The sequence below is a fragment of the Sinohyriopsis cumingii genome, chromosome 2 (genome assembly GCF_028554795.1).
Source record: "Sinohyriopsis cumingii isolate HCF-2022 chromosome 2, ASM2855479v2, whole genome shotgun sequence".
NCBI lineage: Eukaryota > Metazoa > Mollusca > Bivalvia > Unionida > Unionidae > Sinohyriopsis > Sinohyriopsis cumingii.
The window spans coordinates 29,255,587-29,276,560 of record NC_142962.1 but is presented as its reverse complement, the minus strand read 5'-3'; the positions used below and the strand labels follow the sequence as shown (position 1 = coordinate 29,276,560).

The window sequence follows — 20,974 nt, the reverse complement described above, 5'->3', positions numbered from 1 at the left end:
TTTTTCAGGAAGACCTGTTGTCCAACATCATCATCATCATCATAAGAAAAAAATTTATAATGTTAGAGCAGACATCGCACAATTCGGTGACAATAGCCAGATTAAAAGCTTTATAGTTCCTGCAGAGCAGTCAAAGACACCTGAGGATAGTTCCTTGAGTTCTTCAAGGCATAGCAGTGATTTACAGCTGGTAATTACTTTTGATAATAAAGAATCCCAAGTTTGTTTATTTCTTCACACTTTCCAATATGTTTGTAAGGTATTCTGCTTGGTTAAAGCAGCATTTACTTTGCAGCTCAAAGTAATGATGATCATTACATTATTCTTTAATCAATTTCATTTTGTATAAACCACATATTATATGTTTTACTTTTTTCCATCCGTGTGCAAGTTCCCAATTTAATGAAGAAAAAAATCGGTTTCCACAAAGTAACATTGATTCATGACCTCAGACTTTTACCAAACTTTATCAGTTTTAGGGTCAAAAGGTCAAAGATCAAAGGTGACTCAAAGAAGGGAAATGGTTTCTATGCAAATTTTCAGTTCTAGACTGTGTACCTTCACCAAAATGTGTGGATGACTTAAACATTTTATAAGAAGAAGTTAATTGATTTTGGGTCAGAGTTACAGAAAGAAAAACAAGTTTTTTGGGGGGACATAACTTTAGTTACTGACCATATACTTTAATTTCCTTACCAAACTTTATGGATGGTTTGCACTGAAGGTAATAAAGCAGCCATAGAATTTGTGATTTAAAAAGTCAAAGATCAAGATCATAGTAAAAAAATTGACAACAAAATAATGGTTTCTTCACATTTTAGTTAGTTTAAGACCAAATACTTTGACCAAGTATCACGGTCATTGAGACGAGATTTGGTCAGTAATCACAGGAATCATCCATACCCTACTAATATTTACATAAATGCCTATTCAACAAAGAGTGGGCATATAATGTTCAGTTATTAGTACTCTGGTTTCATCTAAATATATCAAAGCACTGATTAGATACAATGATATGGTTGAAACTTTTTGGCTTATTTGAAATAATGAAATGAAAAATTCTTATGCATTGTTAATAATTGTAACTGTCCTGTGAAAGGAAATTGTTAAGTCAGTGAAAAGTATATGAGACTTTTTTGAAATCTTTTGCTACTTCTGCTAGCCATAAACATGCTGTGCAGGCTTTCTCTTGCATAAAAATTATGTCATTTCAGCAGTTGTCTTACTCTGAAAAGTTCAGTTGCCAATTTAATATTTTGTCTGTTTGTTTTGTAAGATGAGTCTGTGGTTTTCAACCTGTGCAAATTTGTTGAATTTTTAAATAGTCATGCAGCCATTATTTTAGGGCACAGGGTACTTTTTCCCACACTTTTATTTATAATGACTCTTACATGGAGACGTATTCACCCAAGAGCAGCACAAGAAAAAAATGCAAACCTATTAACATTTAAGTGACTTTGAATTACCATATTTTTCAGCAGGTAGGACAGAAGATTTTGACCTGGAAGTCTGGGCTTCATCTTAAAATCTGAATTGACTTGTATATGGATTATGTCATTGAAATTGCTTTAAGTACCAGTAATACCCTGATAATCAGCAAAATCGAAAACATGTCACATAGCTGTACCAATTCTTCTTCAGTTATTATATCAGTCGATTGTTCTACACGAATATGATATTTTTATATTATAATTTTTTTAGTTATTTTGTATGCATTTGTATATGCTTATATTTTCTGATTTCTGCAACATGAAAAGAACTGAACAGTTTACAATTCATTGGCCATGTGGTACTTATGGTCTATAATCTGTTGTGCACTGTACTACACGAAGCATATTATTTGTTCCTAAAATAAAATACAGGAAAAGATTTTGCTTTATTCATCATTATTCATCTGTTTTTTTATCATACATCATTTTCTAGATCAGTTTTAGTCATAGGTCCATTGATATTTGATTTAAGTGTATTGTTTTTATGTACTCGAGTGATTACCAACTCTTTTTCCTTTACATAGTTGATCCTACTAAGGGATGTAATCTTTATTATTAACATTTCTGTATAGAAGTAAATGTGAACTTCATGTCTTTGAATTTGAAACCAAATAAAACATCAAATTGAGATATATAGAAAATGTGATAAAATTTTGCATGCCGAAATATCTCAGAGTCTGTTAAAAGTGTTTACAACAGGCATACTTGTGGAGTTTTTAATTCTGAGTGACAGAGTACACTGCAATCAAAACTGGAGGAAAGCATGTTGGTGTTGGTGACCGCAAATTTCCAGTTTAGTCTGAAATAGCATATAGTGATACTGTACCATTAAATTTAATGAAATGCAGACACTACTAGTGAAAAAGATGACGCCAAAGTGTTCATCTGGCTTCATCTTATACTCCACATTGACTTGTATATAGATAAAGGATGGAGAATTTATCTGTCAGCAATATTTTTTTTTCAGAGTTCACAAACTGCCATTTACATACCTACTAAATTAACATTTACATGGCCAAACATTTTTAAAACTTTTTTGTTTCAGGCTGATTCACCACCTATTCATAACAGCAGTCAAGGTAATTATACAAGGTTTTCTTTCAACTTCTTTAAATTAGTGCACATTAAAAATGGTGTATATTTATTTCATATAATTGTTGTACAGTAATCATGTGAAAAGATTATTGTCTTATAAAATAATGATAAGATATCATTAAAATACCTTCAGTTGCTGTATTTGTGAAACTTCGGTGAATTGCATATTGAAAATTAGACACTTTAAGCTTCATACCAAATACAAATTTGAGATCACATGACCAAGGCAGATATATAGAAAACAAATATATACACCTATATTATTGACCTTATTTAGTCAGTAAGACACAGACAAGAGAATAATTTTACTTCAGTTTAGGGACTTGACTATGGTTGAGAAAATGGATACAAAGCAGTCCAGTTCTAAAAACCCTCTGTAATTTATTTTGACTTCACATCCAATGAATTTAGATAAACTAACAAAAGGAGCAGTATATGATCTATTTCTTTAAAATAAAATCTGATTTTAATGTGTGTATTGTACTCTGTGGTCTTTAAGTAACAGAAAAAGCAAAACCAACAAGTTTAGTAAAGTCCAACATATGATTCATCTCCACTAAAACAATACAGATTGAAAACTTAAAAGGAACTTAAAGTATTTTCAACTAAATCCTACAAGTCCTAAAGGTTCCATTACAAGTCCCAAAGTTCAGAGTGTTTCAGATAAATTCCAGTATTGAATGTGCTGATGTACAAGTAGTTTTGGATGAGTTGATGTGCCAACAGTATTGATGTATCACATTGATATGATCCAGAATGTCTTTGAATGAATTCACATTAATCCCAAATATTTTATTTAGTCCAAAATGTAAATGAACTCTTTGTAAGTCCAATGAATAATTTTTAAAAACTAATTCCTCTCGAATTATATCTGAACATAATGGGACTTGAAGTAGGAATGAATAGGATTGTTGATCTCAACCTTATATACATCCCCACATTATCTTGTGGTGCAGTAGCATTTTCTGAAAACAACTTGATTATATTAATGGAAAATTACCCCAAACTGTAAACCAGTTCATTTATTCTAAGGTCATAATCAAGGCTAGGTCTTGAGCTCAGACCCAGGTAAACAACTATTTATAACTTACAAACAAGACAAAAATATGAGAGTAGCAAGTTAGGCCTCTACCCTCAGTTATGGAAAAGATGAGCACACAATATATATAGACATAATAACTGACATTTATATTCATAACTTTATATATATAGACATAATAACTGACATTTAAATTCATAACTATATATATATACATAATAACTGACATTTAAATTCATAACTATATATATAGACATAATAACTGACATTTAAATTCATAACTGTATATATAGACATAATTGACATTTAAATTCATAACTATATATATATATAGACATAATAACAGACATTTAAATTCATAACTATATATATAGACATAATAACTGACATTTAAATTCATAACTGAACAAAAGTTTAGCAGGAAAAAGTGAGTTAAATTCAATTAATGTTTTAAATTCTAATCCACTTTTTAAGTCATTATCTTTATATTTGTTGATAGGATGACAATATTACACATGACATGTAACAAATGGTTTTGTATGTATATTGATAAAAGAGTTTATTTCAACTTTTATGGCAAATACAGTACAGGCCTGTCTCATGTAAGCTTGTGAACACAAGGATGCACTCTTTATCTTCATCATTTACACATGTGAACATTGGGGTGCACACTTATCGTCATTATGTACACATGTTAACATTGGGGTGCACACTTGCCTTCATTATGTACACATGTAAACATAGGGGTGCACACTTATCATCATTATGTACACATATGAACATTGGGGTGTACACTTATCTTCATTATGTACACATGTGAACATTGGGGTGCACACTTATCTTCATTATGTACACATGTGAACATTGGGGTGTACACTTACCTTCATTATGTACACATGTGAACATAGGGATGCTCACATATCTTAATTATGTACATAGAGGTGCTCTCTGCATACCTGTCATCTTTTCAGAAGCCAAGTAGGGCAATTGAATGAAAAATAGGAAGATTAGGACCTAACATTGGGAGTTTTTTCAGCCGTTTTTTAAATCTTGTTGTCACTAAATAATGACCAATCTTCTGGGTCCAGTATGCATAAAAATTCTCAAAGTATGTGCTGTCTTTCCCTGTGATGCACCTTTTTTCCCCCCACAACATGCCCCCTTTTCATATTCTGGTCAGCTGTCACAGTGGCCAAACTGCACAATAGCTAAAGGTTAGACTTAAGTAAATAAGCCAGCATGACTAATTAACAGTAAATCTTTATCGTTGCAATTGCCTTGTGAGAATGACTGTCACTGACATTATTCATAGTAACCATGTTCTTCAGTGTGTGTATGTAAGCACCAGCAGTTTATTAGCAACTGAACAATGCCCTATTTTGTGTGCATGCGTGTGTGTACGACTTTGTTCAACTCTGCAGTCTCGATCTACCATACATGTGGCAACTATTTTTCCCACATTTTTTATCCCACCTTTTTTCCTTATTTTCAAGTCATCTAACACTGTTTACTAAATAATTTATTTATTCTGAATTCATTTTTTGGAGGCTGTGTGATATTTTTTTCATTATTTCTGTTAATTTAATGAACATAATTTTTATATATATGGTACAGTAATGCCAGATGTTTACTTGTTTAAGTTTCTTTGATGGTAATGGAGATGGTGTTTTCTTGTAGAGAAAATTAAATAGCATTCACAGTAATCCGTCTTGGGATAGAAACTAATTGCTCAGTTTTATTGTTGAGGTGTATTTTTTTATTGTGTTTTTTTAATTAAAATTTTATATTAATGTAGGGAAGAAAAAAACATAAATTTACAACTGTTCCAGTGGCTTAAGTGGTTAGAGCATCTGCCACAGATGTAACAGGTCATGGGTTCTAACCCCAGCTGAATCATGCATAAGACTTATAAAAATTATACTTTCAGCTGTTTCACTTGGTGCTCAGCATTAAGAGGTTAGTGTTAGGACTGGTCGGCTTGGTGTCAAGATCATGTAACTGGGTGGGACATGATGCTACATGTCTGTGGCATGATGCCCCAGAGCTAGTCACTACTATGAACTGTCACACTGCAGACATGATAGCAATATGACTAAAATTGTTGAAGCCATTTTAAAAAAATTTTAAGAATACAAAAACACACTCATAAATGTATCCGAATAATGTTTAAACTTAACATTCTATTTACTGAAGGAAAACATTCTTTATAGTGTGATAATAATTATTTCTTCACAGCAATATTAACAGGTGATAAAACAGAAATGGCCTTTGTGGATTTCATATGATACATCTATTTATGTAGGATTTGTTTAGGAGAAATGAAAATTGACACACAATGTAATAATTGGGACCTCTCTGCAAAATTCAGGAGATATTGTGAGATCGGTAGGTAGATGTGGAACAACCCCAAAAAATCAGGGTTTTTTTCTCCCGGTGTGAGAGTTAACAGATATGTCTCTTATCTTCATTATGTACACATGTGAACATATTGGTGTTCTCTTTGTCATATGTACATATTGGTACTCCCTTATCTTCATTATGTACACAAGTGAACATATTGGTGTTCTCTTTGTCATATGTGCATAATTGGTACTCCCTTATCTTCATTATATACACATGAACATAAGGGTGTTCTCTTTGTCATATGTACATAATTGGTACTCCCTTATTTTCATTATGTAAACATGTGAACATAGGAGTGTTCCCTAGTCTTAATTGTGCACACATTTGAATAAATGAGACAGTTCTACAAAACTTGTTGGGGTTTTTTTTTGTGCTGTTACTTAGTTTATGACCACAGAGTTGTTACAGCCAAAAACAAAATAATCCACAAATGACTTATAAACAACTTCTGAACAGAATTAACCAACGTTGACAGAAAGTGTTGTGGCATAAAGGTTTTTTGAATAATGCCTATCCTCCATCAAATGTGGCTGCATGTATTAAAATTAGAACAACATTTTTAACAATGTTGAACAAAACTGAACCAATTAGAAAGCATCCAAGCATAAAGGCTTTTCAGATATGAAGATTGTATATCAAAGAAATGCAGAAAGCCTGAAAGAACTGCTTTCATAACAAATGCATTCAGAATCATGGGAAGAATTTTTGACAGAAAGCATCCTAGACTGAGATTTACTTTACCATCTGCTTATGCATTTATCTGTTAGGTAGCTGTCAGCAAGACCACTGGGCAAGATCATAGTTTGACTATTGGTTCATTATGTATGCAATTGATCTTATTTGCATGTGATTCACAGTTATTCTCCTCCAGCAACAAAAGCTGAGAAAGGCAGTATGAATCAGTACTTATTTTTATGGACCTTTAAAATAATTACTAAAATACTGGTTATGGTCATCACAGCATTATCAGAGACATCATGAAGGATGGAGGTTTATTAAGGGACAAGGCCATCATGGAGGATGGAGGTTTATTAAGGGACAAGGCCATCATGGAGCATGGAGGTTTATTAAGGGACAAGGGAGCTTTATCAGTAATTGGTTTCTTTACAGTTCAAAGTTCAAGGTCACAAAAGGGAAACATTCATCAAAGACAAAACCACTGTTTAAATTATTTGTATTATGGTTGGAAGTGTTTATGATTTTAAAAAAATATATCAAGATGCTTCTTTTTAATATTGCTTTCCACTATCTAATCTGTGTGCTTATTCATAGGGGATCTCGACACATTTTTTGTTTGGTATTACTTTCCAGTACATATTATATATGCTTATGCAGAGGTGTAAAAAGTAAGTGAGGATTTTTAGTTTTATTTTCATAATGCTTGCACTGATACTAGTTAGGTTTTGTTTTTATCCATATATCGATGAGCTGGTTACATTTTTACATGATTTGAATTGTTTATGTTTAACATATATTTTTTTCAGGGTGAACATTGTCTGAAAGGGGTGGGGGTGTTAAATCAGAAGAATAAGAACCTTGGAAACCTTTCCATTTGGATGAAATGAGTTCAGTGGTTCTCAGATTCAGTCTCTCTTTTCAGGAGAACTTTCTGTGGACAGGAATTCCTCAGAGGACATTGAGTTAGATACTCAACCAAAACAAATTTCAGATGGCACTGACAGCAGTGAGAGACATGCCAGCAGTGAAGAAACACATAGGAAAGTTGTAGAATAGTTGTAGTACTCAAAATTTCCAGTGTGTATTTACCATGAGGCAGCTGTTGGTGATTCTGTGTGACTTTCTTAATTTAAACAACCATTTTTTGTTTTAAAATGTTCATTGATTTATTTAGAATGCTTCATCCATACTTAAGGGCCTTCCATGAAATTATGCCATGTGATTTAATTATTCGTCTAAGGAAGTAGTGCATCACTTTTGCAAATTAAAAAAGTTTAATATGTTAGTGACATTTAAACAAAAGTAAATATTCCATGTAAGAATGTACTTTTTATCTTTTTCTAGAATGAAATTTTAATATATTTCATTTGATTTGTATTTAATTTTTTTATTTGACAGAAAAATTTACATAAACCTATTTTCATTAATTGTATGCATGAGATTATTTTTTTTGGGAGATAATAAATTTGTACAGCAGTTGTTGAACAAGTGACTGTAGATAACATACCTGTGATGAAATTCTAAATTCTGTATGGTAGAATTTTATTAGAATTCCATATGGCAATATTATCAGTTGTATATTTTTGTAAATTTATCTAAAAACTCTATTTAAATATTGTTATTTCATATTGAACATTACCTCACAGAAGTTTCAACACTCAGGAAATAGATCAAAGATCATTGCATATGTTGTCTGACCAATGAACAAATGAAAATGAAAGAGGTTAAATTGTCTGATTTTCTGTGCATCTGCTTATTCATACAACAAAATAATGACACAATTTCAATGTCCTCAGAGTATCAGGTTTATGACTTGGATTTTAAAATTTTATTATTATCTAAGGCTTCGGAAAGTAAAAGCACATCTTTGTCAGTGGAGCTCAAACCCATCAATACTGACTTCAGAGCTAATTTGTGACTCTGACTCACCATCGCTGTAGTCCACACAGCAATATGTGATTACTCCCAATGGTAAAATGTATGTACTGATTTACATGACATTAATACTGGCCACCATGTATAGCCTATCGTGTGCTGAAAAATGGTGTTAAACCCTACTACAACAACGTGACATTAGTTAAGTCATAGAATAGTTGATACTTTTATTTACCCTTCATGATATGTATGCAGCTTGCTGTATTTGAGGAACATCAAATGAACTTTAAGTGATACTTACATTGCTTGTGTTTTCTTTTCTCAGTTGAGAAAGTGAACAATGAAGACAGCCTATTTAGACAACTGCACTGCGTGTGGTTTGTATGTATTGCCGAAATATTTGACATTTTTTGTAGGATTCTCCTACAAAATGCCAACAGGTCACATGGGTTATTATTACATGTATATTACTTAGTTTTAACTCACAGCAATTTGCTTTAGATTTAGGGGCATTGGTTTTACATATTTTAATTGTTAAAACATTGGTGATATAGGTTTCTGTTCCTTTATTCTGTTTTTATTGTTAATAGACTAAAATCAAAATATGTAATTTTGTCTTTCATAGAGGAAAATGAACTGCTTGTAACAAACCTATTTATTAAATGTAAATTACGTAGAAAATTTAGTATTTACTGAAGTTAGGCTTTTTATAAGTTTTGCAAGGGATAATTTCTCTGCTTATTTTCCACTGTCTTTGACTTCCTGATGCACAGGATGTCATCATATTTTTAAGTCCTTCACCTTTGGAAGCAGTGGTTTTTCAGACTGTGATATAGTTTAATCCATTCTGGTGGGTCTTCAGACTGTGACACAGTTTAGTCCATTCTGGTGGTTGTTCAGACTGTGACACAGTTTAGTCCATTCTGGTGGTTGTTCAGACTGTGACACTGTTTAGTCCATTCTGGTGTTCAGACTGTGACACAGTTTAGTCCATTCTGGTGTTCAGACTGTGACACAGTTTAGTCCATTCTGGTGGTTGTTAGACTGTGACACAGTTTAGTCCATTCCAGTGTTTGTTCAGACTGTAACACAATTTAGTCCATTCCAGTGGTTGTTCAGATGGTGACAAAGTTTAGTCCATTCCATCTATGCATCAAAGCAACAGATGAAAGTGACTGAAAGTTTTGATTATTTTTTAAAAAAGTGAGTTAGATTGGATATATAAGTTGATTCCATAATACAAAGTGCTCATCATAGCAGTATCTCAAAGAAGCTAAACACAATTTTGATGTTACCTATTAAATTATTTATAGTTATCATGTTGTAGTGAAAAGCAGTAGGTTTTGGAGTATTTGTACACAAATTTGACAGCCTGGTTTTCCTCCATAATCTGAATTCATCTTCATTTTAGTATGTTGCTGAACGTCATTATTCTGTGTGATATTTTAACAATTCCAAGATGCAATTTATGGCAGCTGCAATTTTGTGGACCACTTTCTTGATGTTAGACTCAATGTAACTTAGTGATATCACAGATATATCCGTCATATTGACTGTCTTAGCCCAGACTACTAAGACAAATGTTGGCTTTAAAATATTTTTTTTTAATATTCAGAGCATATATTTAGAGATGCTACTAGGGGGTGCATTTGTGAGATTCATTAAAAGTAAAGTTTGTGTGAATTCATGAAAAGTTTGTGTGAATTCATGAAAAGTTTGTGCGAATTCATGAAAAGTTTGTGCGAATTCATGCTCTTGGAAAGTGGTGATGCATAAGAACTCCCACAAATTAGTGTCAAATTGTGCATAATTATGAAAATATACTCTGCACAGTATATGATTTTATTCAGCCTTTCACCCTTAAAATACTTGTTTAGTTACACCAGTAGAAATATCAGTGCTTGTTGCAATGTGCATTTGTTAAAAAACTGTTTACATGTCAAGTTTCTTTGGTTTTACATCTATGAATGTTAAACAAATTTTGATTGGCACTTTGGTACCCATAACAAGCATTATGTTGTAGTTTGAACCTTGCTTCAAGGAAGTGTTTATAAATGTACGTTTATAATAGTCTATCTTGAAGACCCAAAATGGCTGATTCCCAGCATGGTTCATCATTAGATGACATTCTTTTGGCAAATACTGGCTAATGATAGTGATGAAGGCAATTTATTTTTGAGTTTGGGGTGTATATTAAATTATTTGAGCTGGGAGGGCATTAATGGAGGTACGAGTGATTTTTAACCCAAATATGATGTTAAGTACTAGTCAGATGTAAATGTTGGATGGACAGAACAGACAGCATGACAGTCAAACCTTCATTCCAGCGATATTTCAAAATTTAATATAGAAAAGGCAGACAAGTCAAATTAAAATACAGACAATTTAAAAGCAGGGTGCACTTTTCGTTTCTTTTCTCATTACAAATTAGGTCTGTGGGATCAAGTGCTACAAAACCATATAGTCTTCTTTAAAAGTTACAATAAATCAAATAAATAAGAATCTAAAAATGAAATTAGGAAGTAAAGATATTTATTGTATCAAAATACCTGTATGAACAAATAGACTATAGCATTAATGGATTTAAAATCCTTGTTCATCATGATGGAAATATAAATTTGACATTGTAGTCAGCAGGGTGCTAATTCAAGTTAAACTTTGGCAGAGTTTATGTTAGTGAAAAATCTTATTTTGAGGCAGAAGTACCATAAAGACAATACCTGTGAGATGTGGAAAATTGTACATAACAACCATAAAGACAATACCTTTGAGATGTGGAAAATTGTACATAACAACCATAAAGACAATACCTATGAGATGTGGAAAATTGTACATAACAACCATAAAGACAATACCTATGAGATGTGGAAAATTGTACATAACAACCATAAAGAACAGTATTAATGTTTGTTCTGGCTGGCTAAGTTAGGTATGTATATGCCGTTTCTGACAGTAGACTGTACAGAACAATATTCATACACAGATAAGGAACATATTAAGCTCAGAAATTCATGCTTATACAACTTGAGTCAACATCTTTTACAGATTTTGATTTCAATAGGGGTCTAAAAAAGAGTAAATCAGGAAGAAAGAGAGATGGATATTGAAGTGTTAGGTAAATATTGAAGTGTTAGGTAAATATTGAACTATGTTCTGTTTCCCCCTCCTTATTTTTGTGACAAAAAGGGATATCCCCCCTTACAGTAAAGTCTGGGAGCATCTCTATATTTCCTTTTGCTTTGTGTATTCATTCAGGGCAAATGTAAAAATAAGATTATTTTTTTTCTTTAATAATGTTAAATATGGAGATAAAGCATAATGTAAATCATCATGTAAAGACAGAAATGTCACATTCATTGCAGTAATAATTTCAATCATGTTCAGGTGTGTTTAGATTGAAAAAATAATCAAAATACATATCTCTCATTTACATTTATATTGTCATGATCTCATAAAACGACAGCAGAGCTGAAGATCTCCATGGTGGTGCTTATGAAACAAGGAATATAAATTTCTTGTCCTGGTTCAACTAAAGATCTCATTTTTTCCCTCCATTGTTTTCTTTAGATCTAGTAGTGATATAGCTTATGGGATGGTTAGCTGTGTGTCACAGCAGCTGTCTGAATATATTTACAGGTTTCCTAGGGCAACTGTAATTATGTAATGCCTTGCATTTTGCCAGCAATAGTTTTAGTTATCTGACAGTCCTGGTCATCTGTCTATAGTCCTGGTCATCAGTCTTTTGGTGTTGGCATTATGAATGTGTTAGTTTTAATAACGTACAGTAATTGTGGCTAATGCAGTAGATAGTCCTCATGGTATGTTGAATGTAGTCATAATTTTTACGAACTTGATGTTAAATAATTACATGTGTTTTACTACAACTTTTTTCTGAATGACCAAGGTGATAAGTATGTATAGTATAAAGTGACAATCTAGGTTGTAGCTAAACTACAAATTAAAGTTGTAACAATTATTTAGGAACTTGTTTTATAATAATTATACATTAGCTATGATAAACCTATTAAGATATTGGTGAATTTATTTCTTATTGCTCCATCTGTGATGAAATTTATTACAAAGGGATTTCTTACAAAGGGTACGCTATCCATGTCATTACCGTATTTATAACAAAGACATAAAACGGTACTAACAGCTGCCTCATTTGGTGCTGAGCATTAAGAGGTTAGTGTTGGGACTGATTGGTCTGGTGTCAGGATAATGTGACTGGGTGGGACATGATGCTTCATGTCTGTGGCATGATGCCATAGTGCTAGACATCACAAAAAACTGTCACACTGCAGACATCATAGCAATATGACTAAAATTGTTAAACTTCCAAAAATAAACAAACTGTTGACTGTATATTGTACATATGAGTTGCAGCTAACACAATAAAGAATAATCACAAAATAACAGAATAATAAGTGAATAACAAAATAATAACTGAATAACAAAATAATAACTGAATAACTATTTGTGCTGTAACTGCATTGACACTGAAAAGTACATAATGACAAATGGCTATGGTAAATTTCAGCTCTTATTAGGTCTACCATTCAGGTTTTCTGCAAAATATATCTTGTCAAATTAAAAATTTTAATTATATGACTCAGCAAAGAGAAAGCTCAGTTATTTTGAGCAGGCAGATGATTATAAATTTCATTTATGAGATGATTGTAGATGCATAAATTCATGCACAAATCAGCCATTTGAGTTGTTAGGAGTCATTTTCTGCAAGGAATTGTGGGTAGAATTGGTATACTAGTTCAGCTTCTATGTCAGTGAAAAATGTGTGCAAATTAGAACCTAATACCAGTTACACCCATGTGAAGTAATTGTTCACCATTCCACTAATTTTGTCTGCGGTGGGAGCAGATGTGTTTAATGAAAACAAACCTTTTAAATTTTTTTTGTGTTTGTTAGGTTGATATGTTTACATTACAATAAGGTTATTGGGTATGATTGTATAAATTGTTTGTAAGAAAGATTAGGGAATGCTATAGTTCATAATTAAGATATTGTATATAAATCACATGTTGTGAGTCACTTTTGCAACCTATTCTTGTGCTTACAATCTGGCAGTCTTCATTTTCTCCATAAGGAGAGTTCATCTACAAATATAGGGAACAGGAGGGAAAAAAGAGAAATAAAACAATTTACTTTGATGTTTTTGGAAAGCATTCCAGAAAGTCATGACACATATGAAAGTAACATAGATGAGGAAGAAAAGAAGTGGAATATCAATAATTAATAAATACATGCAAACGTACAAACATATGAATAATTAATAAATACATGCAAACATACAAACATATCAATAATTAATAAATACATGCAAACATACAAACATCAATAATTAATAAATACATGCAAACATACAAACATATCAGTAATTAATAAATACATGCAAACATATCAGTAATTAATAAATACATGCAAACATACAAACATATCAGTAATAAATACATGCAAACATACAAACATATCAGCAATAAATACATGCAAACACAAAACTTATCAGTAATTAATAAATAAATACAAACATTCAAACATATCAATAATTAATAAATACATGCAAACATTCAAACATATTAATAATTAATAAATACATGCAAACATACAAAACAGCAGATAAACATCGTGCATAAATCTTACTACAAAAAAGTGTTTATTATTGAAGTATTGGTTAATTAATAATAATGACTTTGCCTTAAAAAATGGGGTCTTACATGTACAATGTTTTGGTGGGAGCTGAATTGGGAAGGTTTGCTTTTGAAAAAATGTTTGGTCTTCAGGTGAAAAGGACACCTGTGATACTCTTCAAGGTCAGTTCTTCAGAATTTGTATAAGTGTAATTCCTTGCTTAAATAGCATGGGTAGTTCAGTTACAAACTTGTACCAGTAAAGTTGTTGGCAGTTACAAACTTGTACCAGTAAAGTTGTTGGTAGTTACAAACTTGTACCAGTAAAGTTGTTGGTAGTTACAAACTTGTACCAGTAAAGTTGTTGGCAGTTACAAACTTGTACCAGTAAAGTTGTTGGTAGTTACAAACTTGTACCAGTAAAGTTGTTGGCAGTTACAAACTTGTACCAGTAAAGTTGTTGGTAGTTACAAACTTGTACCAGTAAAGTTGTTGGTAGTTACAAACTTGTACCAGTAAAGTTGTTGGTAGTTACAAACTTGTACCAGTAAAGTTGTTGGTAATTTGTCTTCTTAACAAGCATGATGTGACCTTATGCTGAAGTAAGTTGGTATTCTGCTGACCACATTTTTGGTTGAATAACATTTTGACCAGGTATTAATACCCACATGGATTCTATAAAACTGGTTAATTTTTGTTCATAACTATTCTTCACAATGTGGTATGGATTCGAAGGGCACATTTGCGTTTTAAAAGTTTTAAAATCTAGAGAAATCAGGATACCTTTTGTCTGCTGTACCAAGCATGCTATTCCTTTTTAAGTATAGTTATGTTGACCAAATGTTTCCGCTTAGATTTGTTAGGGAAAATTTGATTGATTGATGAAGTTCAAGAGGAGATCTGTACTTCTGAAGTAAATTCCTTGTTAATGACATTATATGTCAGTCATATGTTGTGGATCATTTTTCCAACCTATTCTTGTGCTGACAAATTGTTTCAAAATAGGTAACATGTAAGCAAATCAAAATTTGTGTTGTGTAATATATTCAGTTTGTTTTACTGAAATTAAAACATCTATTCACAGGTTGCTTAAAATAATAAATTGTAGACCACCATTTTACATAATCCAATCGTGACCATGTTTCAAATTCTTGTTATTTTATATATTTTGCCTTTACCTGTCACAGTTGCAAAGTATAGGTATCTGGGACTTAATACAGTAAATTCATGTTTTGGGGTGTAACCTTCATACCAAAATTTTTAATGAATAAATTTATTAGAAAATTGTAGAAAGTTTTATTACAGATGGTTCTTCTTTTGTATATAATGTTGCTTGAAGGTTTGTCATCAAATACCTCTATTAACAAGATGGCTTTTGGTTGGGACTACCTTGTGCATATTTGAATGATCCAGTAGTTAATTAGAACATAAGAGTAAACTTGAAAACAGTGCCCAAAGGTTCAAGCCTTTCCTAAATGTTTTGGCAAATGTTGAACTTAGGAGATTATGTATGATTATTATTGATATTTGTGTTATTACAAAATTATTTGTGAGTGAGTATTGCCATTATCACAAATTGCAAAAGTCGGATTTCAGCATTTCCATGATAAGCTCAATTTCCCCACCCTCACTCCGCCCTGTCAGGTTTACCAGTGCATAATGTCATTTCAATGCATTTCTTTACATGGAAAATCTCATAGCATTATGGAACTTTTGCCTGTTGTAATCCGTCAAAAATGTTTGTCACTCGAATCACTTCAATCCAAAATTTAAAAACAAATATAAACTTCATTTGCAGATATATGTGTGAACCATCTCATTTTAATAGATACTAAATTATTTTACATATGGCTTCTTCATTCATTTATTCATTCCAGCAGATTCTACCTGGTTTTTAAATGAGTGTAATAAAGCATTAATTGAGTGTTGAAACAAAACCTACTCTTATTTACATACCGGTGCTATCTGTTACTAAAAACCATTAAAAAATGGCATAAAATATTTACATATTTTTACCACTTTTACTTCATTGGCTTATTCAGGAAACAGAAAGTTAAAGGGGATAATATTGCAGTAGTTATATTTCACAAGGTACAGAACATGTCTGTATAAGTCGAGTCCAGTATTTTTGTGATGCATAATACTAATGATTAAAGAAGACAAAATATTCGTAACTAGAATTTCTGTAAAATATTCATTGGCTCAGTATTAGCAATTATTGTCAAATAACCTGTTCTATGTTGCTGTTCTGTAAGAAATATCGACTGAATATCGCTGATATTCATATTTATTTTGTTACCAGAATTATTATGCAAACTATTTTTCAGTATCAATAAATTTTCATACCTAATGTATGTATTGTCTTGTTTTTCAAAAATCATTCACAGTGCTGTGCAGTGAATAATAAACATGTTCCAGAACATTCCTAGGACCACTTCGGTGACCTAAGTAGTTAAAGTAGTTAAAAGAGTCCACCTTGCATGTGATAAGTCAAAGGTTTGACCCCCAGCAGTCATAGCAAAGACTCCCCAGCAGTTGTACCAAAGACTTATAAAATTGGTACTAGCAGCTGCCTCACTTGGCACACAGCACTAAGAGGTTAGTGTTAGGACTGGTCAGACTGATGTCAGGATAATGTGACTGGGTGGGACATCATGCTACATGTCTGCGGCATGATTCCTCACTATAAACTGCCATGCTGCAGACATCATAGCAATTTGACTAAAATTTTTAAAAGATACATTAAAAATCTAAAGACACACACACTCATATTTCTGGGATGTTTTCATGGCCAGTAGCAAAAACAAACGTTCCAGAACAAATCTAAGATATTTGTATGGCCAACAGAAGTTCTAATTTTATTCCACAGGAAATCAGATCCTGAAAAACTACAACTGTAACAAAAGATTACTATTTTCCTGCAATCTAACCTGAAAATATTTTCATGTTTTTTTTAGCTCATTTGCTTGAAGTATCATTACATTTTGAGAGCATTATCAGAATTATATGGTGTTGGGTAATGTCAAAATTTAATTTTCAAGCTTTTCTCCTCTGACTATTGGTACAATAGTGTCATTGAAGGTTGTGGATTGTATCATTTAGAACCATAACAGGAAATAGTAGGTCACAGTAACGTACCTTTCTTACCCTGATTTCTTTCTTGTTAAATCAATGTAAAATAATTTGATCTTCCTGGCAGTTTTTCAGGCATAGACTTTGTATGTTTATGGGCTTTGGCCAGGATATTCCTTGTATTATTCTATACTACCCAAAATAAAGTAAATAGCAACTGACTTCTTGCATTAATAACTTGTTGCAGGTGAACCATAACATGAAAGTTTTAGGTAAATTTCAAAACTAATTGTTGCATAGTATTTTCCGACAAGGTCAGAATAAATATTATTTTGCTTTTTTGGAGAATACCATATGAAATTATTTTGTAGGCATGGTATCTGTTTTTTACTCTGTCAAGTTATTTATTGTACCAAGTGGGAGCCTGTCCATGTGTAAACAGCTCAGAGTGACTGTTGCTTGCCAGAGGATCATGATGTGCACATGCAGTAGTACAAATAGACGGTATTACATGATGTCTTGCAAGCACACATGTACAAATAGTATTACATGATGTCTTGCAAGCACACATGTACAAATAGTATTACATGATGTCTTGCAAGCACACATGTACAAATAGTATTACATGATGTCTTGCAAGCACACATGTACAAATAGTATTACATGATGTCTTGTAAGCACACATGTACAAATAGCATTACATGATGTCTTGCAAGCACACATGTACAAATAGCATTACATGATGTCTTGTAAGCACACATGTACAAATAGTATTACATGATGTCTTGTAAGCACACATGTACAAATAGTATTGCATAATGTCTTGTAAGCACACATGTACGAATAGTATTACATGATGTCTTGTGAGCACACATGTACAAATAGTATTAGATGATGTCTTGTAAGCACACATGTACAAAAATAGTATCACATGCTGTCTTGCAAGCACACATATACAAATAGTATTAGATGATGTCTTGTAAGCACACATGTACAAAAATAGTATCACGTGCTGTCTTGCAAGCACACATGTACATATAGTATAATATGATGGCTTGCAAGCACACATTTACAAATACAGTAGAACCTGTCTTGAAAGACCAACTCTTCTGCCAAAAAATATTGGTCTTTCAAGACAGGTGGTCTCTCATTACAGGTAATAACACTACATAATCAATAAATCCATGCATGGAGATCCTGGTCTCTCAAAACAGGTGGTCTCTCATAGCAGAGGTCTCTCAAGACAGGTTTTACTGTAGTATCACATGATGTCTTGCAAGCACAATAGTATTACATCATGTCTTGCAAGCACACATGTACAAACAGTATCACATTATATCTTACTGGCACACATGTACAAATAGTATTACATGTCTTCCAAGCACACATGTACAAACAGTATCACATGATGTCTTACAGGCACACATATACAAATAGTATTACATCATGTCTTGCAAACACAGACAAATAGTATAACATGATGTCTTACAGGCACACATGTACAAATAGTATTACATGATGTCTTGCAAGCACACATGTACAAATAGTATCACATGCTGTCTTGCAAGCACACATGTACAAATAGTATTGCATGATGTCTTGCAAACACATGTACAAATAGTATTACATGATGTCTTGCAAGCACAGACAAATAGACAGTAACATGATTTCTTACAGGCACACATGTACAAATAGTATTACATGATGTCTTGCAAGCACAGACAAATAGACAGTATCACATGATGTCTTACAGGCACACATGTACAAATGGTATTACACTTCTTCCAGGCACACATGTACAAACTTTATCACTTGATGTCGTACAGGCACACATATACAAATAGTATTACATGATGTCTTGCAAGCAGACAAATACTGTATCACATTATATCTTACATGGACATATGTACAGACAGTATCACATGATATCTTACAGGCACACATGTACAAACAGTGTCACATTATATCTTACTGGCACACATGAACAAATAGTATTACATGTCTTCCAGAAACACATGTACAAACAGTATCACACGATGTCTTACAGGCACACATATACAAATAGTATTACATGATGTCTTGTAAGCACAGACAAATAGACAGTATCACATGATTTCTTACAGGCACACATGTACTAACAGTATCACATATCTTACTGGCACACATGTACAAATAGTATTTCATGTCTTCCAGGCACACATGTACAAATGATGTCTTACAGGCACACATACACAAATGGTATTACATGATGTCTTGCAAGCACAGACAAATAGACAGTATCACATGATGTCTTACATGCACACATGTACAAATGGTATTACATGTCTTCCAGGCACACATGTACAAACAGTATCAAACAATGTCTTACAGGCACACATATGCAAATAGTATTACATGATGTCTTGCAAGCACAGATAAATACTATATCACACGATATCTTACAGGCACATATGTACAAATGTTATGACATGATGTGATGCAAGTGCAGACATAGACAGTATCACATGATGTCTTACAGGCACACATGTACAAATGGTATTACATGATGTGATGCAAGCACAGACAAATAGACAGTATCACATGATGTCTTACATGCACACATGTACAAATGGTATTACATGTCTTCCAGGCACACATGTACAAACAGTATCAAACAATGTCTTAAAGGCACACATATGCAAATGGTATTACATGATGTCTTGCAAGCACAGATAAATACTATATCACACAATATCTTACAGGCACATATGTACAAATGTTATGACATGATGTGATTCAAGTGCAGACAAATAGACAGTATCACATGATGTCTTACAGGCACACATGTACAAATGGTATTACATGATGTGATGCAAGCACAGACAAATACAGTATCACTTGATATCTTACAGGCACACATGTACAAATAGTATTACATGATGTCTTGCAAGCACAGACAAATAGACAGTATCACATATCTTACAGGCACACATGTACAAATAGTATTACATGATGTCTTGCAAACACAGACAAATAGACAGAATCACATGATGTCTTACATTCACAGAAAAATACAGTATCACATGATGTCTTACAGGAACACATGTACAAATATTACATGATGTCTTGCAAGAACAGAAAAATACAGTATCACATGATGTCTTACAGACACACATGTGCAAACAGTATTACATGATGCTTGCAAGCACAGACAAATAGTATCACATGATGTCTTACACTCACAGTCAAATTCAGTGTCATATGATATCTTACCAGCACTCATGTTCAAATAGTATTACATGATATCTTACAAGCACAGACAAATAGTATCGTATGATGTCTTACATGTGCTTACCAATACCCAACAGATAGTATACATGCCTTACTCGCACTTACCAATACCCAACAAATAATATCACATTATGTCTTACATGCACTTACCAATATCCAACAAATAGTAACCCATGATGCCTCACATGCATTTACCAATACCTAACCAATTGTAACCCATAATGCCTTACACACACTTGCCAATACCCAATAAATAGTATCACATAATGCCTTAAATTCACTTACCAATACCCAACAAATACTAATCCATGATGCCTTACACACACTTGCCAATACCAGACAAATAGTATCACATGATGTCTTGCATAGACAAATGCACAGACAGTTAGATGAACAATTAAAACAAA

General features: G+C 32.6%; 1 protein-coding gene across 3 annotated transcripts in view; it reads left to right on the top strand.

The window, feature by feature from the left end:
• LOC149804540 (uncharacterized) overlaps window positions 1-16,575 on the top strand; it is a 74,329-nt gene extending 57,754 nt beyond the window's left edge. For all 3 annotated transcript variants that reach the window (XM_089941327.1, XM_089941334.1, XM_089941323.1), the window contains 3 exons: window positions 9-190; window positions 2,536-2,569; window positions 7,628-16,575. In XM_089941327.1, coding sequence (XP_089797453.1) covers window positions 9-190; window positions 2,536-2,569; window positions 7,628-7,761 — 350 coding nt within the window. In that variant the 3' untranslated portion in view covers window positions 7,762-16,575. The remainder of the gene's footprint in view (window positions 1-8; window positions 191-2,535; window positions 2,570-7,627) is intronic.
• Window positions 16,576-20,974: the final 4,399 nt, after the last annotated feature.